Source organism: Protopterus annectens, chromosome 2.part0 (assembly GCF_019279795.1).
Source record: "Protopterus annectens isolate FY-2018-M chromosome 2.part0, PAN1.0, whole genome shotgun sequence".
NCBI classification, from domain to species: Eukaryota; Metazoa; Chordata; order Ceratodontiformes; family Protopteridae; genus Protopterus; species Protopterus annectens.
Window position 1 is genome coordinate 1836105068 of NC_056728.1, and position 27055 is coordinate 1836132122.

At 42.2% G+C, this 27055-nt stretch overlaps 1 protein-coding gene across 1 annotated transcript in view; it reads right to left on the minus strand.

The window, feature by feature from the left end:
• Positions 1–27055, minus strand: part of FBLIM1 (filamin binding LIM protein 1) — a 726871-nt gene that overhangs the window by 353753 nt on the left and 346063 nt on the right. The window contains exon 2 of the mRNA XM_044061867.1: positions 1927–2221. Within this exon, the coding sequence (XP_043917802.1) occupies positions 1927–2203 (277 nt within the window). The 5' untranslated portion in view covers positions 2204–2221. The remainder of the gene's footprint in view (positions 1–1926; positions 2222–27055) is intronic.

Genomic DNA, 27055 nt, shown 5'->3' on the forward strand with positions numbered 1-27055 from the left:
TCAAAGGGAATCTGCTCAAGAGGATGTGTCATCAATCAAGGGCATGGTGACCTCTGAAGAGTCCATGCCAAAAGCCACAGTAGGAAGAGTTGCTGGAGTTCTGGACAGTTTGTTAAGCTAGGTGCCCTTGACTCTAGAGCCACCCCTTCAATGGGATGTCATTGGTCTCCTGCTACTCCATTTTTTGGGTGCTTCTCTAAAATGTTTCTTCTTACTGGAAGAGATGTTACAGAAGGATTTGGCTGATGCAATAGTGGTCTCAGGAGAGATACATAACATATTCTCACTGAGGTATTCCAAGAGAGACTGAGATCTGCACTTGATTTTCGGTACTTACGTATTATCGCAACCACACTTTCTTGGTGGCATGTTATTATCGCTACTGCACATCGCTACCGCACTCTGTAAGTAACCTGTTATTTACATTTTTGCAATCACTAATTTTCGGCAGCATGTCATTAGGTAACAGTAATAAATACTGTTCTGTAAGTCATATTCTCGCTACTACGCTGTTTATTTAACTGTGATTGGAGTGGTTGTACTTTTGCATTAGGATTTCATCGTTGTAAGTTATTTTGACTTGGACTGGATATCTGTATTATGCTTTAAAATTTATTTAAATTTAAGAAAGTAATTCAACTTTATTGCTAATGCATTGCACTGTAACACCTAAAATTCAAACCATTTTTCGAAAGCAAATGTAATTTCCCATGTTTCTATACAACTTCACAGAGCATTTTAAAAACATCTTTAACTGGTTGGGAGGATGGTCTAATGGTTAAGGTGTTTACCTTACAAGCACAAAGTGCAGGGTTTGAGTCTCACAAGGGATAATTGGCTAGGCTTACAATGGCTCGCAAGGCAGTTAGCCTAGTATGAACCCATGTTCCATGTTACATGTACAGTCTTGAAAAGGAGGACAAGAAAGCAGTTCAAACCAAAAATGTGAAAGACTATGGATCAAATCTTTTCATATATATTATACAAGGGTTTTTAATTAATTCACTGATCTGATTAAGTAAAGACAAAACCAGTATATGCTGTGTGGAATTTAAATTTGATAAGGGATTATTCAGTGTGGGGAAAAAAAGAAAGATTCAGTATTGTAATGTGCATGGTTGCGGTTATACGTTGTTTGGAAAATCAGTTCAACACTAAACTGATTTTTATTATGCTAACAAGGACTTTCTTAAGTAAATATTGCATGGTTAAACTGCAAACATAGTGGAGCAGGGAAGAAACTGGCGAGAAAGTGTACTTGCGACTTCCGCAAAAGCGTGGTTGCGATAATACGTAAGTACCTGATTTTCTTTTGTTTAACCTTACATAGAAGGGAAATTAGGCTACACTGTCATCAAGGCCCTAAGCAAAAAGCACATTTAATATGAAAATGTTAATGGAGAACCTTTTTCCCACTGTCAGTACAATTATTAATCCTTTCAGAATCCAATTCTGACCTCTAGCAAATCCTGATGCCAGAAACACTAAATTAGGTATATAAGAAAAGTACAGCAATTAAATAGAATAAGATATTTTTACGAATTGCATACTATCTGTGAAATTTGGAGGCCGAGCCAGCTTTGGACTGTCACTTTGGAACTGTACATCAAATCTGGACATTGTCTATGACAAGAAAGAATTAAATATGGTGTGGGTTGACATCCTTGTTATACCACTCATATCCTGACACCCATGGTGAGGGTATCTGCCCGACCTGAAGAGGGAAGGGCGCTATGATCTGACAGTCATGCCAGTTATTAGGCCATCAGAGTCTGAAGTCCCAGATGTCACTCCAGCAGCAATGAAACATATGATGAACACACAATGATTCTTTTGAGAATGCAATTAAGTTTGTCAGATTTTCAACCCAGTGCTACAAATTTAGAAATCATTCAGGCTCATTTAAAAAAAAAAAAATTCTCTCACCTCCATTCAAAAGGGTAGAATCTGCTGGTGGGAACACTGTGTTAGTTTCCTTCCTACTGTCTTGCAGATACTTCTGGTCAGAGAGATTCTGGTACTCTTGATTTAAAGGGCTGGCCTCTTTTCTGTTTAGTGTAGACATCTCTGTTTGCTTCATTGTGGTGGATTTATCCTGTTCAATTTTTGTTGCAACCTCCTTAGCGGGAGCAGTAGCTCTCGCAGGTGTAGCGAGTGTGATGTAAATCGAGGAAACCATCTTCTTCTGAGGCGTTTCTGACATTTTGCTTACACTAATAATCTGCAAGCCAAACAAAAATAATGAATTAATTGATTAAGGCAGAATTCAGAAACACTATTTGTAAACCCCTGGAACAGCTGCCAAGGTAGCACCCAGCAACACATCCAAACCTAGTCAAGTAAGCTGCTTATTGTAAGAAGCACAAAAGCCTAGTTACAAAATGGTTTAAATATGGTTATGTCTCTGACAGGTTTTACACAAGTCTATTGCTATGCAAAGTGTACCTTTACTTAAGCAGCTACAAAGCACAGCTACAGTGCTTAACTTCAGTTTTCAGAAATAAGCCTGTAAAGAATGTATATTAAAATCAGAATTTTTTGATATGCATACCAAACTTTGTCTCCTTTTGTATGCAGCTTCTCTTCTGATTCCACAGCTACTTCTTACTTGGGTTTATTTCTCCTTTACCAAGCAGTACTATGCATCAGGACCACCCGGGCAACTCATTTTCACAAGTGGCAGGACCAGGAAAGGGGGGTTGAGCTTCGCCTTGTGCAATGAAAACATTCAATCAGTACAGAGAGCAGAAGGGTTGGATTTCATGAGACCTGCAATGATAATTTTCTGCATTTCATGTTTGAATTTCTCCAGATGACAGAGTGCATATGGCACCCCACTCATCTGTTTCCAATTAATGCTGAGCTAATACTGCGCCATGTGGAATGCAAGCTGGATTGTTATCTTCACTACATTCTATCGACTTCCATTAGACATGGTCCCCTGGCAAAGGAAGAATCAAATGCTATACGCATGGCAGTTAGTCCCCAAGGCTGCACTCAGTATTCTAAAAGGAAAATGTGGCTTGTGAAAAATGTAATCAGTCTGGAATCCTGAGCTCCTGTCTGTTCGGTATGTGTAACCATCAGATAAAGAACAGTATTTCTGTTATAGAGATTTTAACTTTCGTCAGGCACTCCAGTGTATGTGCACTGACTCCTGGGTTCACTTCAGGTATTATTATACTCATCACCTTTATATGCAGGTACCGCAGTACATTCCGCAGTTCAGTCAAGTTATATTTTATGCCAAATTCTTTAATTTGAACAGTGTTGTTTCTTTTATGTGCGTTTTCTCATTTTTTTATAGTGCAAGAATTTTAGTATATTTTTACAAAATATATAGCACTCAGTACTTAACATAGAGCAAATTACTTATCTTGAACATTTTATTTCGTTTTTACCTCATTTGTAAGTCATTTTATCAATAATTACTTTGTAGTATGCACAGTCCTTATGACACTCAGAAAATTAGTACATTATTTTTTATTACTGTTTGACTGTGGTATTAATAATGCTGTTATTAGCAGTTCTAAATGGTAAAACCAGGATCTATATCAGAACATCGAATGATTAAAATTGTGAATGCTGTAAACAGCGTAAATGCCAGACCGGGAACTCTTTATTGTGGGGGTCTGCGCCCCCCCCCCGCCAACACACCACGCTAAATATATATTCCAACTCCGAGATCGCACTTCAGTGAGGAAAGGGCAAATATTCTGATCTTCACTGTACTGCAATCTCAAAAAAAGCATTTCAAGGCCCAGCATTTTTGCTCTTTAAAGCATTCGCGATTTTAATCATTCCATGCTCTGATATAGACCCGTAAAACCATACTGTAACAAACCTGAATTAAAATAACCAAGCACCTCAAATCAACAAACTCCCCTTACCTATGGTATATACACAGGGTTGACAGTATCTCGGGTCCATTTAAAAGTGTGTTTTGCTAATCAGGAATTGGTAACCCAATCAAAAGAAATACAACCACCACCTGCAACATATTACTTCATATTCACCAGCTTGATAATTATGTCTCCACTATGATAGGATATTCTGCTTGGCTGAGAGGGCCTCCCATTGTTCAGCATGTCCTTACACAATGTGGACATATAAACAGCCACTCAGAACACTGAAGCGTCTTTGAATTTTAAGTGCACTGTTCCCAGAATAAGACAATGCAACCTTAAATGGAACTTACATACCATCTATTCCATCCCCCTCCCCAGATCAGCACTTTAGGTATGTAAAAACAAGCAGTACAAAAACTATGAACGGGATGTCCATTTGTAAGAAGATGAAATGTTGTACTTAAAATATGGTAAAATAATGTTCTCATTCTTTTATTATGTCTTTCAAACAGCTGAAAACATGCTGTGATTGATTGCCTAGTCATAATGGTTTCTATTACTTATTTTCGATAATGAACATAGCCTTTTAGTGCATTCCTGACACACCCAGTGCAATACAAAGTAGTACCTCATAGGCCAACTGCTACTTGGGTAGTGCCATGGCCTCCAACAAGAGATACTGAAGTAGCAGAACAGAACAGATTTCTTTGGCCAGGATGGTTTTATTGCCACTAGACTGCTATGTGTTTCATTGTTACAGTTCAAGTTCTGGCTAAAAATATCCATTAGATCAGCTCAAATGCCATATTAATAAAGAAACAAACAGAAAGGTAAAACATGAGGGCCAGGATTCATATAGATGCACTTCAGGACAGAAAGAAGCTTCATCTCCATAGAAACAATATGCTGTTATGCAGAAAAGACATGGATAACTAAGCAGTGGCATACTGCATAAGGAGGCAGCTTGCTTCATTTTAGGGAGGTATGTAAAGCAGGAGGAAAATCAGATGGGGAAGTAGTCAGGAGTACATAGTAGTGCAACGCGGTGGTCATGCCACTCCCTTGCACTAGCCTTGTAGAAAGTTTATGAAAGCGGTAGCTGGTAGCATAAGTAGGCACTTACTGTGGCAAGCTGCTGCTGTGCATTGCACAGCAACAACATTTAACAGCTAGTAAAGACTACAGAACAGATGCCCAGCTATCTAGACACCTTACTGGATCCATGAAAGGGGTGGAAGTACAAGAAAGTAAGAAAAGGAGTTTGGGAAGGAGAACACACTGTAGGAGAAAATAAAGGGAAGACAGGCTGGAGGAACGTAGGGTACATTTTTATTTGGTGGGGGATGCCTACCATTTTATTTATATATATATATATATATATATATATATATATATATATATATATATATATATATATATATATAGACAAAGAAAAGAAAGAGGGGTGGGAGGGTGGAAAGACCCAAAGAGGAAGAAAAGGAGTGGAGGGTACTCAACAGAAACACTTATACACACATGAGAAAGTACAGTTGTGTACACTTAACATAAATGTAGATGTTCGAGTGTATTCTCTGTTGCAGTCATCACCTGTGGGTTATCCCTGCTGTGGTAGCCCTCGGCCGGCCCAAATACCAGAGTCAATGTTTTTCTGCATCAGCTGCAGTCACTTGCTGACTGACGTCAGGTCGTCAGTGCTATAAAGCAATGCAGCCAAAGCTATTACATCAGTTTTTCTTGCCCTAACCAGTCAGAAGCCCAAGTAATATGGTAAAGTGGTCCTGGTAGCTAAAAGACACCTTGAGAAGCTTATGTCTCCCTAAAGAAAGAAGATATAAGGGGGAAGGAGGGAGGGAAACCAGGACTGCAACAGTGAATAAACTCGAACATCTACATTTGTGGCAAGTGTACACAACTGTACTATTTTCTTCATGTTTCACTGTTGCAGTCATCACAGTTGGGTAGATTCCCAAAGCTAAGGATGGGAGGAGGAATTTAAATAACATTAGGAGCAGCTATAAGGCCCTGCAAGACTGCAGTGGCAAAGCCAGCTCTGGATTTAGAGAAAATTGGCAAATGGTAATGCTTGGTGAAAGTATGGACAGAACTCCAGGTAGCAGCTTCTAGGATGCCTCTGGTAGGGACACCTCTGAGAAAGGCTGTAGAAGAAAATGCAGCCCTGGTTGAATGGGGTCTAATCCCCTGTGGGATAGGTTTTCCATGGTGCTTATAGCAGAAATGAATGCAATGGCCTATCCATTTAGAAATGGTTTGCTTTGAAATAGCCTTCCCCTCTGCCCCTGCAGCAAATGCCACCAGCAGCTGTTCAGATTTCCTGAGAGGTTTAGTCCTGTCCAAGTAAAATCTAAGTTGTCTGTGCACATCTAAGGAGTGCAGTATCCATTCCCCTTTGTTCTGTGGATTAGAAAAGAAGGTTGGCAAATGAATGGACTGATTAAGAGCCACACTGGATACCACCTTGGGCATGAAAGAGGGACTGGTCCTGAGGGACACCCTATCCGCATGAAAGATGATGAAAGGCTTCACTGTCATAAGGGCCTGTAATTCAGATACCCTTCTTGCTGAAGTGATTGCTAAAAAGAAACCTGTTTTCCAAGAAAGGAATTTTAACTCTGCAGTTGCAGCTGGCTCAGAAGGAGAAAGAGTGAGTTTTTACAATACAAAATTGAAGTCCCAGGCTGGAGTTGGGGCTCTCCTGGGTGGTCTTACATTTTTGCTCCCTCTGAGGAACTGCTTGAGCAGTGGGAGAGAAAAGAGGGGTGGTTCTGTGTTGTAATGAGTTGAAATGGCTGAGGCGTGAATTTTGATGGAGGAAAAGGAAAGGCCCTTGTGAAGCATCTCAGTTAAGTATTGAAGAATCTGAGGTAAAATTGGGTGCTGCTGTGGCCATCCCTTGAGTTTGGTTCCAGGCACAGAATCTCCTCCATTTTTCAGCATAAGATTTTCTAGTACTAGGCCTCCTTGCCTCCAAAATGACATCCAACACTTGTTTACTGAGGGATGGTAACAGAGAGATTAGGTAATTAGCCAGGCTGCCAGGTTCAGGGTTTGAAGCTGGGGGTGCAGAATCTGGCTCTCCTGCTGAGACAAAAGGGTAGGGGTCTGAGGTAGGTGCCATGGGGCCACCTGTGACACACTACGCAAGAGGGGGTACCAGTGTTGGCATGGCCAGTCTGGTGCAATCAGTATTATCCTTGGTTTGTCTTGTTTGATCTTTAGTAGTACTTTGGAGAGGAGAGGCAGAGGAGGAAAGGCATAAACTGACAGATTTTTCCAGCTGAAGGACAGAGCATCCACTTCCCAAACTTGTTTGTGGGGAGTCCTTGTGCAGAATTTGTCCAATTGGTAGTTCTAGGGGGAGGCAAACAGGTCTATATCTGGGATCCCCCATTTGTTGATCAACATGTTGAAAATCTTTGGTTCCAGTTTCCACTCGTGTGGGTCCATGAGATTTCTGCTTAATTTGTCTGCCAGTGTATTTAGTTTTCCTGGCAGGAATTGAGCTTGTAGATGCACTTGGTAGCTCAAGGCTGTGTTCCACAGAGCCATGGCTAGTCTGCAGAAGGGGTAAGAATGGGCACCCCCCTGCTTGTTTATGTACCACATAACAGTGGTGTGGTCCGTCTTTACCATTAATTGTCCTGGAAGAATGTGGTCCTTGGAGGCTGTCAGAGTATTCTGTACAGCTAACATTTCTTTTTGATTGATATGCAGGTGCATTTGACTTGGGTTCCATTTGCCCTGAATGCACTTCCCTGCCAGGTGAGCCCCCCATGCATAGTCTGATGCATCTGTTGTTAGGGATTGGGCAGCAGGGGGTAGAGTGAATGGTAGTCCCTTGTTTTGGTGGCAGGCCTCTGCCCACCAAAGGAATTCCAACCATAGACAAGGTATGATAGGAATCATTGCTTCTAGATCCTGAGAATGTTGACACCATAGGCTTTTTAGATACCACTGTAGTTTCCTCATATGCAGTTTTGCATATGGAATTAGTAGAATGCTCGAGGCCATGAACCCAAAGGCTTGCAGTATTTGTCTTGCAGATAGCAGGGTTTTTGTGGCCACTAGTTTGAAGTAAGTTGTCAAGTGAATTTGTTTCTCTGGCATGAGGAAAGCCATCTGGGAAGTTGTGTTCAAGCTTGCTCCCAGGAATATAAATTGTTGACAGGGTACCAGATGTGATTTCTTTTCGTTTATGGTGTACCCCAGATAAGATAACACCTTTTGTACAAATGCCAGATGATTCTGAAGTTTGTACTGGCTTTCTGCCTGAATTAGACAATCGTCCAGGTATGGGTATATTTGAATATTTCTTTGCCCTCAAAATGCAATGACTGGAGCTAGGCACTTTGTGAATACCCTGGGTGCAGTAGATAAGCCAAAGGGTAGTGCAGAGAACTGTTAGTCCATGCATCCTGCTTTGAAGGTAGGTATTTTCTGTAAGATTTCCTGATTGGGATGTGCAGGTAGGCTTCCTTTAAATCCAGTGTTGCCAGCCAGGCATCTTTGCCTATCATGGGAAGCAACTGGTGAAGAGTTACCATCTTGAATTTTGGAATCACCAAAAAGGTGTTTAGGATAGACAGGTCCAGGATAGGATGCCATGAGTTGTCTTTTCTGGGTAACAGGAAAGGTCTTGAGTAGAAATCTTGTCCCTTTTCCTCTTCTGGTACAGTCTGAATAGCCTTTAATCTTAAGAGAGAGAGAATTTGCTTTTGAGCCTCTGCCCACTGATTTGGGGGTAGATCTGGCCAACCGTTTGGGGTTGGTAACATGTAGAAGTGAGATCTGTATCCTTGGGAAACTATGTTTAAAACCCATTTGTCCTGGGTAATGAGTTCCCAGTTTTTTACCTGCAGAGCAATCTTTCCCCCTAAAGGAGCAGTCAGTTGAGAATTGCTTGGAAGATTTAAAGTTAAGTCATTGAGATAGCGTACCATAGGGGGAGTCTTACTACTCCCGGATTTGGAAGCGGGAGCCCCTCACTGCTTAGTCCTGTGCATACCCTGGGACTGAAACCTGGTTGTTCTGCTGGTTCTGGGTTTGAACTGAGATGGCCAGGAATTTGTGAGAATCAGGAACCCTGTAATATCTATCAGGTTTTCTGGGAGCAGGAGGTAAAGAGTCAGGGGCCAAGCTAGATTCCGAAAAGGCATAGTCAACAATGTCCAGCACAGGAGGGATAGCTAAAGGCCTGTGTTGGGGCAGGAGTAAGAAGTCTCTAAGCCTCTTTTTAGAATCAGAGTAATCCTGGCTTTCCCAATGAAAATGCTCCCTAAGAGTATGCAAAGTTTCACCAAAAGAAAAATCCTCTGGGGGAGAAGTAGAGGGAACAGAGTCCTCTGCATCAGAATCCTCATAGGTAGATAAGGGTAAATCCTGGTCATCAGAGGAGACAGAAATTTCAGAATCCTGGTCAGAAGTATCATAAGCAAATTCAGTCCTAGGTCTCTTAGAGGGGGAAGGTTGGCTTCCCCTGATTAAAGTAATAAGGTCTTCAGCCATTCTTATCATTTGTTTTTTAGGCATAGAGGCCTGACCATGGGGTCTGGCGTTGGTTTCCTAGGTATGGTTCGAGGTTTAGGCTTAGAAGAAGAAGATGGTGTCAGTTTAATATGCAAGTCAGTAGGCCTGAATACACCCTCAGAAGCCGGTGCCTGCACAGCAGCTCTGGACCCATCCAAGGTAGAGACATCCACAGGTTCCACAGTTGAAGCATCTCATGTCATACCGGACTCCGAATAGGTCTCAGTAGAGGCCTGAAAATTTGAAGTAGTGGGTATCAGGGTCTGTGAAAGCACCTCACTGAGTACCGGCGAACTGGCGACTAGCTTAGGAGAAGCATCATCAGCAGCTTTGGACCTAGGCGGCCTGTCTCTATCTTTATCTTTGCTTTTTTTTCAGAATATCGGTAGTCGGGTGGCTTACCAAAGACATATCTGGATAATTGAGCTGAGTACTAAAATATTTAGAAGCAAAAGTGTACCGACGATGAATAGTTTGTGGATTAAATAAGGCACAAAACTGACAGTGAGGTACGTCGTGGTCAGGGCCTAGGCAAGGAATACAGTAAGAATGAAAATCTTTATGAGGTATTTACTTTCCACAAGAAATACAATTTCTGACTTTTACTGACATCGGTTTAGAGCAAGAAAAAGTTTCCCCAATGGGGTACTTAGCTTTAGTTGAAGACTTTGGTTCTGAAACTCGAAAACGAAAATTTCAGGAGTCGGCCGACCGGCACTTGTGAACTGCTTCTGCTTTGGGCACTGCATGGCAAGAAAGACTGATGTAATGGCATCAGCTGCATGCTTTATACCCCTGACTACCTGACATAATGGAAGATGAGACAGCAACCGACACAGGACCCAAGACTTTGATAATCAGGCCGACTGAGGGATACTGCAAGCAGATAACCCAAATGTGATGACTGCAACAGTGAAACATGAAGAGCATCAGTATTCTGAAAGACAGAAAAAGTTAGAAACTACAGTATGAAATTCAGTAGACATGACAGTCACTGATGATACCAGTTGTGGTGCTCCTGCCTCTCTTCTGTTTCCACACCCAGAGATTTTCTGTGTGGTGGCTTCATAGGTCATCATAACATTGCTTGTACTGTTGGTCTGTATAGGCCATGGTGGTTGCCTTGGTCAGCTGCTGTGCCAGGTTATCTCAAGTATCCATCTTATGGAATGGACTTGCATAATGTCCCAGCAGCTGGTCCCAGAACTGGCTGTGTAGTAAGAATGACATTATCTTACAGTCTTTGATACAGCAAACAGGCACTTTCCCTGAGGCACTAGCATCAGCAACCATCATCACAAATATACAGCAAAACAAAATGTCAGCCTGTGACTCACGCTTTAACTTAGACTTTAAATAATAAGCAGCACACCTTAGCACTGCTATGTTGTATGACATGCATATATGCATAAGCGAGCAGGCATGACATGGCAGTGGTGGGCAATGGATTATATGTATGCCTTATATTGGTGATGCACTTCTGTGAATCACAGTGATTCATAGATATTGGTATAATCTAGTCTCATTCGCATATATGTAATGCAAACAATTACTTTATCTGCAATTTTACAGCCAAGCTGCCATGTTAGGGGCCAAAATGCACAGAAAAGAAGCAGCAGCAGCTCTAGGCGATTCAGATGTGTTGACTAATGTTGACAAATGGCCATGTGTATTGGTCAGTGATATGTGGGTTGAGGACCCAGCCTACTCCGATCTACGCCAAGGACCCATGTTAATGGTGGGAGGGGTGTATGTGCCCTTATTGGCCAATGTGTGCCCACCCTAAAGCCCAGTAGCCCTTGGTGAATAAGCTACAGGTTGCCTAGTGTCCAGATACACAGCTTGGGTTACCTGGGATAGTTCTGTTGAGCAAAAGCTGGGCATAAAATTAATTAACCTGCCAAACATAAACCTAGAATTGCCACACTCAGTGTAGGTTCACTGACAGGATAGAGCTTTGAAGTGGATGATATGATGGTAAGGATGAGGCTGGACATCCTCTGTATCCAGGAGACAAGATGGAAGGGCAGGGCAGCAAAGCTACTTGGCTTGAGGTCCAGAGTCTACTACATAGAAAGAGGACAAACTACAAATGGTGTAGGAACTGTGGTGAGGGAAAAGCTTCTGAAGACACTGAGAGATGTCATCAGTATTAGCAACAGACTCATGTCAATCAGACTGCAGTACAAGGACAGGGCACTCTTCATAATCTCAGCCTATGTCCACAGCACGAGTGCATTCAGACAGCAGTTGCAAGACCTACTAGATAAAACAGGACAACACGAATTGGTGATGGTAATAGGTGACCCGAATGCATATATCGGGACAAAAGGAAATGGATATGAGGACTGCCTTGGTCCACATGGGTATGGCATCAGGAATAAAGAAGGAGAGGCCATTCTAAATTTCTATCTGGCAAATGGCTTGATGTTGGCCAACACACTGTGAACTGAAGTAAGAGAGACAGTCACAAGATCACATACAAGAGTGGCAAACATGCAACGCAGGTAAAATTCCTCCCAGTAAGGAAAGAGCATTAGTGTACAGTATCAAATTGTAAAGTAATCATCAGTTAAACAGTCAGTCCATAGCATAAACCACTGATTTCCACAATCAACTGTGCAGTGGTCAGAAAAGGCTCTAAGGTCAACACAGACCAGGCTGAAGACCTGGAAGTTGACAGGAGATAAAACACATGAGTTCAAGGAATTAATCAGGGCTCTTGCACCTCAGGAAGAAGAGGAAATAGGTAGAGTTGAAGAAGAATGGCACTGTCTGAAAACAGCATGTGTGCGGACTGCAGAACAGGTACGTGTACTGAGCCAGGTATGGAAACAAGGTGCATAAGGAAAGCTGGCGGTGGAATTCAGAAGTCCAGGAAGTCATCAAAAGAAAGAAGTGCATGAAAAAAGTACAGGTGCTAATACAGCTGCAGTAATCACAGATAGGTTTTCAGCCGTCAGTCTCCCTCGGTCAGAAATTCAAAGTCTTCTGTCTCCGTGGTTGGTTGTCGCCGCTACTCTTCTGACGGAAGGAAGGCCATATAGATATAAGACACAGCCATGTTCTTCAAATGTTAATTTTTCTAGTATGTATTTAAGGTCCCAGGCTGGTATTGGTTGCTTCCTTTGAGGTCTTATATTCTTAGCCCTCTGGAAAACTGCCCGTAAGTGGGGTGAGAGAAATAGGAGGATCCGTGTGTTAAATTGCAGAAATGGGGTTGAGTAGATGTTTTTTAATGAAAATGAAAGTCCACTGTTCAGTAGTTCAGCTAGGTACACTGTAACCCTGGAGGCTAGGCCTCTTTTTCCTTTTGGGACCATCTGCCCTGAATACACCTGTCCTTCATGTGTGCCCCAGTAATCTCTGGCGTCTGTGTGGTTATGACTGTTTTGCTTTGTTTTTGCAGAATGGAAGGCCTGTTGTGTTTTTTGGTAATGGCCCACCATAATATAGAATTTCCTTCCTTTTGCAAACATGGAATTATTGGTATAATTGGTTCAAAACTGTGACATATATTTTTTTGATAGATTTTTAGGTACCTTCCTCATATGCAGCTTTGCACATGGGATTAGATGAATGCAGATGAGAGATGGTAGGCATTATGCCATGTTTTTGAAGTACAAGCCTGGTACTTTTTGTTTTTCTTTGCGAGTATTGCCAGTGTTTGTGTAGTATTCTTTAGATGCTGAAGTTTTCTAAGGGTGTCCAGCTGGGGCCTTGTTAGTGGAAGGTTATTTGATGATGTCATACAGCAGATGGATGCTCATGAGATTTTCTTGTTCTTGTGTGTGAGTATGCCAGATGTTCCAGTAGTATGCATACACCAGCAGTAGATGTTTCATCTTGAATTTTGCACGCAGTAGAAATGTGTTTAGGATGGGGATAAGTCCAGGGGTCTCTCCCGGTTCCTTTTTTCTTGGTACCAGAAAAACAAAAAAAAACTAAACCTTGTGGTGTGTGGTGTGTGTTGGTACCTTTTGTATCAAGTTTAGGAGCTTTGGAATTTGTTGCCTCTGCATCAAGAAGTTTAGCTTTCACCTGATCAGGCAAATTTTGTTCCCTAAAGCCAGGCATCTGCATGACTGATCCTGTATCCTGTAGCAGCCGCCTAGAGCCCTCTTCTAGGGCATCCACACCATATGTGTTGTTGTGTTGCTCTCCACTATGCATCATATCATCATATATCCTAATCATCTTTGGTTCTTTGTTTTCAGACATTTTTTTTTTGTTCCTGTTGTGATAACAGGTAGGACATTTTAAGTATTGCATGAATATGAAACTGACAGTTTAAGCTGGCTAGGTGAATAGTATACCTTTTACCCCACCTCCCACCTTCTAGAGATCTGGATTCCTCCAGTCTGCAGGAAGTGGCAGTGGAGGTGGAGGCCTTTTGGGGCTTTGTGAAATGGTGGCAGGGTGTCAGCATTATATAGATAGAGAAATTTGAAGAAGGGGGTACTGTAATACCCTATCAGGTTTACTGGTGCAGGAGGCAGCAGAGAATCAAGGTTAAGGCAAGCCTCAGACAGACATCATCCAGTACCTCCAAAACAGGGTAGCCAGTCTAGCCTGCTGAGGTCCAAAGTCTAGAAATTCCCAAGTCTTCTCTTGGAATCTGAAAAGTCTTGGCCCACCCAAGTGAAGTGCTCCCAAAAGGTGCAAGGTCCCAAAAAAAAGAAAAATCCTCGATAAGAATGGAAAGTGTTCTCCATCCCAATCCTCAAAAGGGAGAGAGTGAGATAGTCTTCATATCTGTGTCTGATAAAATAGATCCCTGATCAGAAGAGGGAGATGATCCTCCACTCTGGGTCTCTTGTCAGGAGGGCTGATGAACCCTGATATAAGAGTAATTATCCTCAGCCATTTTAAGCATCTGTTTTAGGCATGGCCTCAGGGGATTGGGCCTGTGCCAGGCCCCCTGGATGCCTGGCTGGCTGCTTTGGAAAAGGCCTTAATAGATAGATGAGAGAAGATGAGCCTAAATATACAATCATGTGGAGGGTAACAGGTTGTCCACATTAATGGGCAGGGGGACATCAGGTCTGGGGAAAGGGGCAACCGGGTACAGGCCGAGGAGAGCCAGTCGGTACAAAGGAGTGTCGGGAGTGAGGAGGCATAGGTCTGGGACTGCACCACGGTAACCGGTGGGGAGTGCCGTCGGGCCTGTTGTCGTCGGTGCCGTCGCATACTGCTTTTTGGTTTTTGTTCTCACTGTTTTTTTGGGTGTGGTGTCAGAGTCGCTTTCCCACAATTTATTTCTTACCAAAGTAATGTTGGGTTTAAAAACCAAACTCACAGGTGATACAGTGTTTGTGTTGCAGTAACAAAGCACACAGCCCGAGACGTCGTGGTCTGGGCCCAGGCAAAGGAATGTAAAGGAATAAATCTTATGGGGCGCGTGCCAAATTTAATTTCCTATATATTATTATTTTCGATTAAGTTGGAAAAAAAAAGATTAAAATTATTCCCCTTTGGGTTACTTTAATTAAAAATTTTTTCGTGACTTCGGTCTTTCGTATGGCACGACCGCAAACTGGAAGTGCCGAAGCTCTGCTTGCCGCAGATGCAAAAGCTGTGGCTGAACATGGCTGCCCCGCCTGTCTTATATACTCTGGCCTTCTGGCGAACGGCGACCCCGACGAAGACGCCAAGACCTTGACCAAGACTCCAATGACTTTGGGCGATCGCCTTGCCATGTGACCTGATTACTGCTGTACACGATGAACACCTGCAGCTGTGCATGAACATGTAAGAGATAGAAAAGACAGACCAGGCTAAGAAGAAATACTGGTTGGCTAACAAATAAGCTAAGAGAAGAGCTGCAATAGCAAAGAACAAGGCATCAGAGGCACTCTACCAGATACTGGAAATTAACTCAGTAGATGACACAAATAAACTCTATCAGCTTGCAAGGCAAAGAAAAAATGATAAAGAAGATAGTCAGAAATCCTTTGTAAGGGATGCCAGCAACAACCTGCTCACCAGCCCACAGGAAATCAAAGACAGATGGAAGGAGAACTTCCAGCAGCTTCTGAATGAAAAAAAAAAACATAGATGTTGTACTGCCCAGAACACAGTCTATGATGAAAGACAAGGAAGAGCCCATGGTAGAAGAAGTAAGAATAGCACTAAGGAAAATGAAGTCAGGGAAAGCAGTAAGCTCAGATGACGTCACAGCAGATATGATTAATGTGTTGGGTGAGACAGGGGAGAAATGGCTGTCGAGAGTACTCATAATGATTGGAGAATAAGCATATTAGCGTGAGTTTACAAGAACAAAGGGTTCATTCCCCACTGTGGGCAGCACAGAGGTATTAACTCCTGTCACATTACAACATAATAACCTACCCAATGCTTGCAATGAGACAGATAATTGAGAAGAAGCCAAAAGATGAAGAAAGAATCTAACTGGCCTGGAGAAAGCAGTCCCAAGAAATTTTGGGCAGTCCTGCAGTAGTTCAAAGTCCAGAAACATAGTGCAGGCTATGTTCAAGGACCCAATGACTCAAGTATGACCAGTGTTTGGTCTCACAGAGGGGTCATCAGTGGGAGTCGGTGTGTATCAGGAACAGCTCTGAGCCTACTGGTGTTCATACTGATGATGGACTACATCAGCAAACAGGTTGCAGGGGACAGATGAACAAAGTTGCTGTATGCAGATGATGTGGCATTACAGACAGACCCTGAGCAAGAACTTCAACAAAGGATAGGGAAATGGAATTCAAAACTGAAGACATATGGGATGAAATTGAGTACAGATTAGATGGCTGGAATAGCAGCAAATGGGGAAATCTGAAGAAGCTGAAAATTAAATAGAAGGGAATTTAGTGGAACATGTAAGCAACTTCAAGTTTTTGGGAAGGGTTGTGGAGAATAAGGGATGTCTGACTTTGGCTTTATTGGCATAAATGTATCCATAAAGACTTAAAAAGTAAAAAGTCATGGACATTCAGTAGTTACATAGCTGAAACTCTTGATGTCCTTAATGGTAATTTGCATATATCCCATGGGCCTTTGCAGGAGGTTTAAGGTATCACACAGTGAAAACTCTAGCTTGGCTAGGTTTTTCTTGTAGATTTTTACTAATTGGTTTGTCTGTGTGACCATTTTACTCTTTGGTCTACACTGAATGAGCTGAAAGCCATTTTCAGTTTCTCAGCCAAACCATATCCCTTTTCCAGTACATTCTGCACACAGATTATACGGCATACATTCCACTCAGTATACAGACTTGCATTAGGATTCCAGATTCATTTAGATGAACTGTGTGTACTTCAGTTTGGTAGTGTACATTAATAATTTAGTGCATGCATCAACTGCTAGAATTGTTCTCACACTATTCACAAAATAATCAGTAGTACTCCAGGCAAGATTAAAAAAAAATTAACTTACCAAATATAAACCAATAAAAATAACATATTACCTGTGAAAAGAATATATCTGTGGTACATATATAGTAGCAGAAAACTTTCAAATACAAATCGCACTATTCAGCAAACAAAAACTGTTTTTTTTTTCTCCTTATCTTTAGGAATGTCCCAGTGAGAGATATATTCTGCTGTGAGCTAAATATATTTGTTTTTTTCTCTCGAGTAACTGCTTAAAATCTCAGGAAGAGAAACAGTGTTCTACCCATCTGCAATATCACACATCTGAGGCTGGCTGATGTCAGCCTAATTTGTCCGGATCATATTAGTCACAGAATGTAGTTACCTCCCCTCATTTCCAGAGGAAATTAAATACGTTCCAGTTTAGAAATTGCTAGCAACGCTTCATTAATTATAATCTGCATATGTAAGGCTTTCTCAAGTTGCTTTTATGTTTATTCCAGTCATTAACAAAACTGTATTCCTTTTTTTTTTCTCAGAACTCATTTTTGCTTTCAAGACACTCACATCTGTATTTCACGGTGAGTTGTTACGATTATTTCACCTTGAGGTGAATCACATTTAATTTAACCCAGGGTATGGAGTCTGATGACAGAAAATGACAGTAGTACACAAATATTCTGCACTTCCCCTACCTACTGAATTAAGCTCTAGACCCAACAGCTTATTTGTTTACCCCACCCCTTACAAAAATTGTCTTATATTGAATTATGTTCGTATTTTTGACTTCACTACTTCTTTATGGTGGTTGTGCCAAACATACACAAACATACTTTTTGTGAACTTAAACTTCCTCATCCCTTCCATACCATTGCTTTATTTTTTATTTATTTTACATTTGTTTACTGGGAAAGTCAGACTGGACAAAATATCCTTGTTCAGCGGAGGCCCAGGGAGAAAAGCTCCACATTTATAAGTAACAGTACAACACATATACAACTTAAAGGTAAAAATGCACAAAATGAAAAATACATGTGTACATTTCCCTAATGCAATCATATATAGTCCAGGAATAAAAAGAATAGCAGTTCTGTGGATGAAGGTGGAAACGGCAAGCAAGTTAAGGATACATATGCTTAGTAGGGTATGTTATTCAAATACACCAATAACAGGTTGTGTTCTTTTAGCTGCCTTAACACATCTATTTCCTAACCAGGGTTTGTGCAAGACCAGGTCCAGGATTCAGATAGGTGTGATTTGAGACGTATTTTAAAATTGGAGGTGTTTGTAGTTGTTCTGATATTTAATGCCAGGGAATTCCAAGTTTTGGCTATGTAGTTTGAGTAAAGTGAAACTCCAGCTGCATTGTTAGGTTTGGATGTATTTAAGACGGATTTGTTAGTAGAACGCAATACCCAGTTATTGTAGTAGTATATCAGTAGATTCTGAAGTACTAGTGTTTTTTCTGGCTGATTTAGTATTTGATGGGTGAAGGTCAGTTGATTATAAGCAAGTAGATTTGGTAGTTCAAGCCAGGATAGTTGTTTTAAAGCCAAACAATGATGGGATCTGAAATTTATTCACTAGCAAACTTTGTGATTTTAATATAGCAAGTTTCAAGTTTCGCTAGGTCAGGTTTTTTAACATTTTTGAGAATTTGTGAGGCGTAGAGCAGCCTGGAAATAAGATGGGTTCTTGCTATAGTGGCCTTTGAAGATTTGTTTAGAAAGTGCTGATTTCTGTACAGGGTTCCTAGTTTTTTGTGAATTTTTTTTATTGTCCGTGATATATGTATGTCGAAATTCATATTATGGTTAATGACCACTCCAAGTAATTTTGTTTGGGAACCCGAAGAAATAATTGTATGGTTTGATGATGATATACTGAATGGTGGGGGGGGGGGTCTGTAGCTCTAGTTGGATAGAAGAGCATGAATTTTGTTTTGCTAGCATTAAGTATATGTTGTGCACTGCTTGGCCAAGATTCCACTGCACTGAATGACTGCTGGGTGATTTATTTGGAGTTTTTGTAGTATTGGGCTGGCACAAATCAGGGTGGAATCATCCGCATATTGAACTACGGAGGCAAGCGGGTTGTCAATATAAAGATAAATAGTAAAGATAATAAAAAAGAGAGGGCCCAGAATAGATCTCTGTGGTACTCCCAAGGTTACACGGAGTAGTGAAGAGAGATTCTGTTGCCATTTAACAGCTTGCTGGCGACCAGTTAGATATTGCTGGAACAGGTAAGTGCAGAATGGCTAAGTTTAAGTTCCGAGAGTGTAGTTAAGAGTTTAGAATGAGAGACAGTATTAAAAGCTTTGGGCAGATCAAGGAAAGATGGAGGAAACCAAATTGCCTTCATTGCATTGGCAGTTAATGTTAGTAACATTAACAAGGATGGTGGTGGTACTGTGATCAGGATGGAAACCATGCTAAGTGTTAGATAGAAGATTGCTGGTTATTATAATGTTTAAGGTTTGTGAATGGATGCACCTCTCAAGTATTTTAGATAATGGTGATAGTATAACTATTGGCCAGTAATTTGATAATTCTGTTGAGTTTCCACATTTGTGTACTGGGATGAAATGTGATACCACTTTTTTAGGGACGTGTTGTTCTGAAATGGATCAATTTATTAACATGGTTACTGCATAGGATATTGCTTCTGTTGCGATTTTTAGATATTTGGCAGGTAGATAACAGCAAGTGTAGTAGGTTTAAGCATTTTGAGATATTTAACTTTGATGTTAATTGGGACAGGTTGGAAAGAGAAGTTACTGGGATCTACTGTGGGTTCTATGTGAGTCTGGGTAGGGGAAGAACAATTATTGTTTGTGAGGGCTATTATGGATTCAGTGAAGTATCTGTTAAATTGTGAGGCTATGTTGTCTTTAGTATTGGTGAGTGTTGGGTGGGAGTACTAGTTTGTCTTGGCTGTAGGACTTTTTTGATAGCAGCCCAGAATTTTTGTGGATTTTTTTTTTTTGATTTTTTGATTGGATACTGCTATAGTAATTTATTTTGTCCTGCTAATATGTTTTTTAGCCTTATTTCATAGTTCTAGATATGTTTGTTTGTTAGTTGTGGTTTTGTCATTGAGCCATTTCTCCCAGGCCTTACCTATAGTATAATATTCTTTAGTTAGCCAGGGGGCATAATTGGATTTTATCCTTATTGTTCTTGGTGGGGGGCAAGATGTTTAGGATATTGAGGAAGGTTGAGTTAAAGTATTCAACTGCGGTATCTAAAGTGAGATCTTTGAGTGGTTCCCAGTTGCATTTTTTAAACTAGTTATAAAGTCTTTGGGGGATAAATTTTTTCTTACCTTGGATTTGGTGGTAGGTGGTAAGTTTTTGTAGAGTCATTCGGTGTCAGAGAATGTAAATTGGAATATGGTCACTGAGGCTGTCTGGGAGACAGCCAGAGTGTAGAGATAAATTTGGCCTGTTTGCAAGGATCCAGTCCAGGACTGAATGTTTGTTTGATGTTTTGTCGACTCTAGTACAAGTTTGGATTGTTTGTGAGAAACCGTGTAGGTTTATGTGGTCAGTGGGATTTTGAGAGCTACAATAGAGCTAATCCACATTAAAGTCACCCATTATAATTGCTTCTTGAGGGAGGGATGTTGCTGTCCAATTTAGGATATGTTCTACATTAGTCTGTTTCCGGGTGGAATCTAGGCTCCCACTATGTTCAGATGTTTCCTTGAATTAATTGTTAGTTTAGTAAACAGGATTTCAGTGTTGTTAAAGTTTAGGATGGTTAGGTCTAATGTTTCCAAACTGAGATTGTTTTAGTATAGAAGGCTGATAGCACCAGCTCTTTTCTGTTGTCTGTCTAGCCGATGTATATTATATCCTGGGGGAAGTACTTCATTGCTAGACATGTCTGGTTTTAGCCAGGTTTCTGTTAAAAGGGCTATATCTGGAGTATACATAGCAAGGGTGGCATGTAAATCTTAAATTTTGTTCATGACACTTCTGAGATTTATATTAAGTACTAGTAAGTCAGTACCTTTTCTTGGGAGAATTAATAGTTGTTTGGGATGGGTTGGTGTGTGAAGATCTAAATGGGTTGGATTGGCTTGGGGGCCAGGGTTGGAGTGAATATCCCCACTAAGTATGACCTGTGATGCAATGTGAACTATATATTTTAAGTATTTTGATATCAACTGATCGTATTTCTGTGTAACATTATGATAAGATTGTTGTGTGAGTAAGGAAAATGAAACATGGTTTATGTTTGTGGGATTATAGATATTTGGTGCTATTATTAAATTTGCATGCTTTAATTGTAGTGGGTCTAGGAAGGGGTAGTTTAGGTAGATTGTGTGTTAAGTTCAGTATGATAAGAGGTTATGTGAGTCGTAACAGAAATAGCAGGATTGATGAGTATAAAGTTATTATATTGCTTACTATTCATGTTTCTGATCTGTCTAAGTTAAAGTAATAATGTTATGGGTGGACAGGAATAATTGTTAGTTCAAACTGAGTTTTTATATGTCGAGAATTTAAAACTGTTACTTTGTCTGGTTATGACTTATTACATTAAAATATGTACAGTGGTTTTAAAAAGTTTACACACCCCTATTAAAATGCCAGATTTTTGTGATATAAAAATTGAGACTACAATAAATCATTTCAAAACTTTTCCCACATTTAATGTGACCTATAACCTGTAAAATTCAATTGAAGAACAAACAAATCTCTTAGGGAAAAAATATAAAAAATAAAAAAATGTACAATACGCTGGTTGTATAAGTGTGCAAACCCTTAAACTAATACTTTGTTGAAGCAGCTTTTGATTTAATTACAGCATTCCGTCTTCTTGGGTAGGAGTCTATCAGCATGTCACATCTTGACTTGGCAATATTTATAGGTTCATAGGTGTGTACTAGGATAACGGTCCTGAAGCCTACATAGAAGATTCCCTGGTATCGTGCTTCCCGACGGTTTGCAGTGTCCCTATCGAGCAAGGCCACTGATGTGATCCCCGGCCCACTCTTCCTTGCAAAAGTGCTCCAAATCTGTCAGATTGCGAGGGCATCTCTTGTGCACAGACCTCTTCAGGTCATCCCACAGATTTTCTATTGGATTTAGGTCTGGGCTCTGGCTGGGCCATTCCAAAACTTTTATTTTCTTCTGGTGAAGCCATTCTTTTGTTGATTTGGATTTATGCTTGGGGTCATTGCCATGTTGAAAGGTGAAATTCCTCTTCATCTTCAGCTTTCTAGCAGATGCCTGAAGGTTTTGCACCAAAAGTGACTGGTATTTGGGAAGTGCAGTTGTGTACACTTACTATAAATGTAGATGTTTGAGTGTATTTACTGTTGCAGTCATCACATTTGGGTTATCCCTAACAGGGTAGCCCTCGGCCGGCCTGAATACCAGAGGCTTAGTATTTCTGAGTTAGTTGCTGTTGCTTCAGGACTGATGTCAGGTTGTCAGCAGTATAAAGTAAGGCAACCAGTGCCATTACATCAGTAAGAAGAGGGGAATGGAGGGAAAGAAACCAGGACTGCAACAGTGAATACACTCGGACATCTACATTTATGGTAAGTGTACACATCTGTACTATGTTCTTTGTGTTTCACTGTTGCAGTCATCACATTTGGGTTGACTCCTAAAGCTGAGGAAAAGGGTGGAAGCAGTCAAGGAAACTAGGGGCTGGCTAGGATGCCCTGCAAGACTGCAGAGGCACACCCTGTCTTGGATTTGGAGAAGATAGGCAGGTGGTAATGTTTGGTGAAAGTGTGAACAGATGTCCAGGTGACAGCCTCCAGGATGTCCCTGGTGGGGACTTCTCTGAGGAAAGCTGCAGAGGTAGAGGCTGCTCTGGTGGAGTGAGTCCTGACCCCCTTGGGGGAGGCTTTCTATGTTGTTTGTAACAGAAATGGGTGCAGTGTGCTATCTATTTGGAGATGGTTTGTTTGGAGATGGCTTTTGCCCTCTGCCCCTGCAGCAAAGCTAACCAGCAATTGATTAGACTTTCTGAAGAATTTTGTCCTGTCTAGATAGAATCTGAGCTGCATGTGCACATCTAGAGAGTGCAGGATCCTTTTCCCCTTGTTCTGTGGGTTAGGGAAAAAGGTGGGCAAATGAATGGATTGGTTGAGAGCCACACTGGACACCACCTTGGGCATAAAGGATGGGTTAGTCCTGAGGGATACCCTGTCAGCATGGAAGATGATAAAGGGTTCCACAGCCATGAGTGCTTGCAGCTCGAAGACCCTTTTGGCTGAAGTGATGGCCAGAAGGAACGGTGTCTTCTAGGAGATAAATTTTAGCTCTGCTGAAGAGGCAGGTTCGAAGGGGGGGGAGGGGGAGCTTTTCCAACACAAAATTAAGGTCCCAAGCTGAGGTTGGTGCTCTTCTGGGTGGCCTCAAGTTGGTAGCCCCTCTTAGGAACTGTTTGATCAGACGGTGTGAGAAAAGGGGCTACTCAGTGGGAAAATGAGCAGAGATAGCAGAGACCACTGTGTAGCAGGTCAGCTAAGTAATCCAGGATGAGAGGGAGGGAGGGCTGTGCCGTATTGGCTCCCTTAGCCTAAATCCAGGTGCAGAACCTTTTCCATTTGTCAGCATAAGACTTCCTAGAGCTAGGGCATCTGGCCTCACGTATAACATCTAGAACCTGTTTGCTGAGGTTGGCAGATTGGTTGGGGGTTAGGGAATAAGCCAAGTTGCCATAGTGAGTGTTTGCAATTGGGGATACATGAATTCCCCTTCACTCTAGGTCAGGAGGTTTGGAATCCGAGGGAGATGCCAAGGTGGCAGAGGGGACAGGCTGCGCAGCAAGGGGTACCAGTGCTGGTGAGGCCAGTCTGGAGCTATAAGAATTGTCCTTGGTTTTTCCTCCCTTATTTTGAGCAGTACCCTGGGGATGAGAGGTAGTGGAGGAAAGGCATAGATGGATAGACTGACCCAGGGGAAAGACAGGGCATCCACTTTCCAAGCCATGCTGTGATGCTCCCTGGTGCAGAATTTGCTGAGCTGATGGTTGTTGTGGGAGACAAAGAGGTTGACCTTCGGGGTGCCCCATTTCTGAGTTATTAGGGTGAAGGGTCTTCTGTTGAGCTGACACTCATGTGGGTCCAGAAGATTTCTGCTTAAGTGGTCCGCCAGAGAGTTGAGAGAACCCAGTAGGAATTGTGCTAACAGGTGGAGTTGCATGGCAGAGGCTGTGTGCCAAAGGGTCATGGCCAGCCTGCATAGAGGGCAGGACCGAGTCCCTCCCTGCTTGTTGATGTACCACATCACAGTGTTGTTGTCTATTTTGATCAGGAGAGGTCCTTGGGAGAGAAGGGGCTTGAAAGCTATCAAGGCATGCTGGGCAGCTATCATCTCTTTTTGATTGATGTGCAAATGGATTTGCTGTGGGCTCCATTGGACCTGTACACACCTGCTATCCAGGTGTGCACCCCAGGCATAGTCTGATGCATCTGTGGTGAGGGTCTGGGCAGTGTGGGGTGGTGAGAAAGGTAGTTCTTTGTTGAGGGAGCATGCTGTTGCCCACCAAAGAAAATCTTTTCTGAGGCAAGGTATTCTCCACGTCTTGAGAGTGTTGGCACCAAAGGCTTTTTAGATACCACTGAAGCTTCCACATATACAGTATGACATATGGAATGAGTAGAATGCAAGATGCCATGAACCCCAGAGCTTGCAGGATTTTCCTTGCAGATAGTTGGGGTCTGGTGGCTAGTTGAGAGAAGCAGGCTGTCAGGAAGGTTTGCATTTCTGGTGTAAGAAATGCCATCTGGGATGCTGTGTCCAGGCTTGCTCCCAGGAATATAATCCTTTGGGTGGGTACCAGTTTGGATTTATTTTCATTGATTGTGTGCTCCAGGGAGGTTAGAAGGGACTTTACAAAGGCCAGGTGTTTGAGCAGCTTTTCCTGGCTGTCTGCCTGATTTAGGCAGTCATCTAAGTATGGGTAAATCTGGATATTCCTTTGCCTGCAAAAGGCAATGGCTGGACTGAAAGTGCTGAGATCCTGCCCTGAAACGGAGACATTTCCTGCATGATTCCCTGATAGGAGTGTGGAGGTAGGCCTCCTTTAGGTCTAGGGTGGCTAGCCAAGCATCCTTGGAGAGCATGGGTAGTAGCTGCTGGAGGGTGAGCATTTTGAATTTTGGGATTACCAGGAAGGTGTTTAGAATGGATAGATCGAGGATGGGGCACCAGGTGCCCTCTTTCCTACGTACCAGAAAAAGTCTGGAGTAGAAACCTTGGCCTTTCTGTTCTGCAGGAACATGCTCTACTGCCCTCATGGCGAGCAGGGAAAGGACTTGCCTTTGTGCCTCTGCCCACTGGTTTTGAGGTAGATCTGGGAACCCTTTTGGAGTTGGAAGGGTGTGGAAAGAAAATTTATATCCCTGGGACACTATGTTGAGAACCCAGCAGTCGTTGCTAATGGTGGCCCAGGTGTTTGCATGAAAGGAGAGTTTTCCTGCTAAGGGTAAGTGGAGGTGGGCAGGGGAAGGGGGTGGGGGAGGAGAGTCATTGTTAGTTCTTACCATAAAGGGGTGTCTTAGAACTCCTTGGTTTTGAAGTCGAGGTAGTCCACTGCTTAGATCTCTGCATTCCCTGTGGCTGCTGTCTGTGGGGTCTGGTTCCCTGGGGTCTGGGCTGAACTGACCTGGTGGGAGCAGGAATGGACCAGTGCTTGGAGGGACAATGCCTGCTGAACCTGGGTGGCTGGACCTGTAAGAAATCCTTAACTGTTTGCATAGATTTTTCTTTTTCTTCCATCTTTTTAAGACCTCTTCTGCCTTAGTGCCAAATGAGTTGTCTTTGTGCAAGGGGGCAACCAACAATTTAGACTTAACATGGCCTGGCAAGGGCTGTTCCTTAAGCCACGCAAGCCTTAGAGGACAGAACTGGTGACTGCTGCCCTGCAAGAAGCTTCTACAGAGTCAAAACTACAGTGCAAGGTGTGTTTAGTTACTTGACTTGCAGAATGCATTAACTCTTGTAATTCTTTAGATTCTACACAAGCAGGAAAGGAAGACATTTTTTGTTTGAGGAGTTCCAGGGTATGTTGCTGAAATGTTAGCATATGGAACTGACAATTTAGTGCTTTGATAGCAAGAGTAGCTGAGGTGTATACTTTTTTATCCCATCTATCTAGTGCTCGGGAATCCCTATCTGAGGGGGGTGTGATTCTTAGCAGAGGTTGCTTTAATACCTTTAGGCCCTTGAGAAATTATCTCAGGGTCAGCAGTAGGATTTTTAAAAATAAATTTGTGTGAGTCAGGGACTCGTTATTACCTGTCTGGTTTTCTGGGTGAAGCAGGGAGGGTGTTAGGAGTCAAGATGGATTCCAGGAAAACATCCAACACAACATCCAGGACTGGTCTGTGCTGTGGAAGATATAAGAATTCCCTGAGTCTCTTTTTAGACTGAGGGTAGTCCTGACTTTCCCATTGGAAATGCTCCCTTAAGGTGTGCAGGGTATCTTCAAAGGAAAAATCCTCTGGGGGAGAGGCTGAAGGAATGGAATCCTCTGCATTAGAATCCTCATAAGCAGAGAGGGGTTGCATGTCTTCATAGTCAGATGCATCAGAGTCTTCGGACTCCTGTTCAGACAAAAAGTACAGTTTTGTACCTACCATAAATGTAGATGTCCGAACTGGATATCATCTGCAGTCATAACAACTGGGTTGTCCTGTCGTCAGGCAGCCCTTCAGTCGGCCGGATTCCAAAGTCCGGGTCCGGCTTCGGCTGATGTCGCACTTCACCCGACGTCATCTTTGTTGGTCTTCGGGTATAAAAGCATCAGCCGACGCCATTTTCCTCAGTGTTTCTTGCCCCAGATGCCAGTAGCCCTCTTGAAGGCTAAAATTTGGATAGATGCCAATGTTTCCAAAAGATAGAGGTAAACACAAAAATAAGCATGTATGTACATATATACAAACAAATACACCATAAAAGACTCCCCCCCACCAGCTAGCTATTAGGGAGGCAACCACCCTAGGAGTACCACAGAGGGGAAGGAGGGAGGGTAATCCTGACTGCAGATGCTATCCAGTTCGGACATCTACATTTATGGTAGGTACAAAACTGTACTATGTCCTTCATGGATGCATCTGTAGTCATAACAACTGGGTAGAATACCATAGCCAACTAGGGGAGGAGGATAAAAGTAGATTATGGTGTGTTTAGGATCCCTTGCAGTACAGCAGTGGCAAACCCTGCTCGGGATCTGGAATATAGAGGCAAATTATAATGCTTGGCAAATGTATGCACGGAGGTCCAAGTAGCCGCCTCAATAATGTCTTTGGTTGCCACTCCTCGTAAGAAGGCTGTGGTAGTGGCTGTTGCCCTTGTAG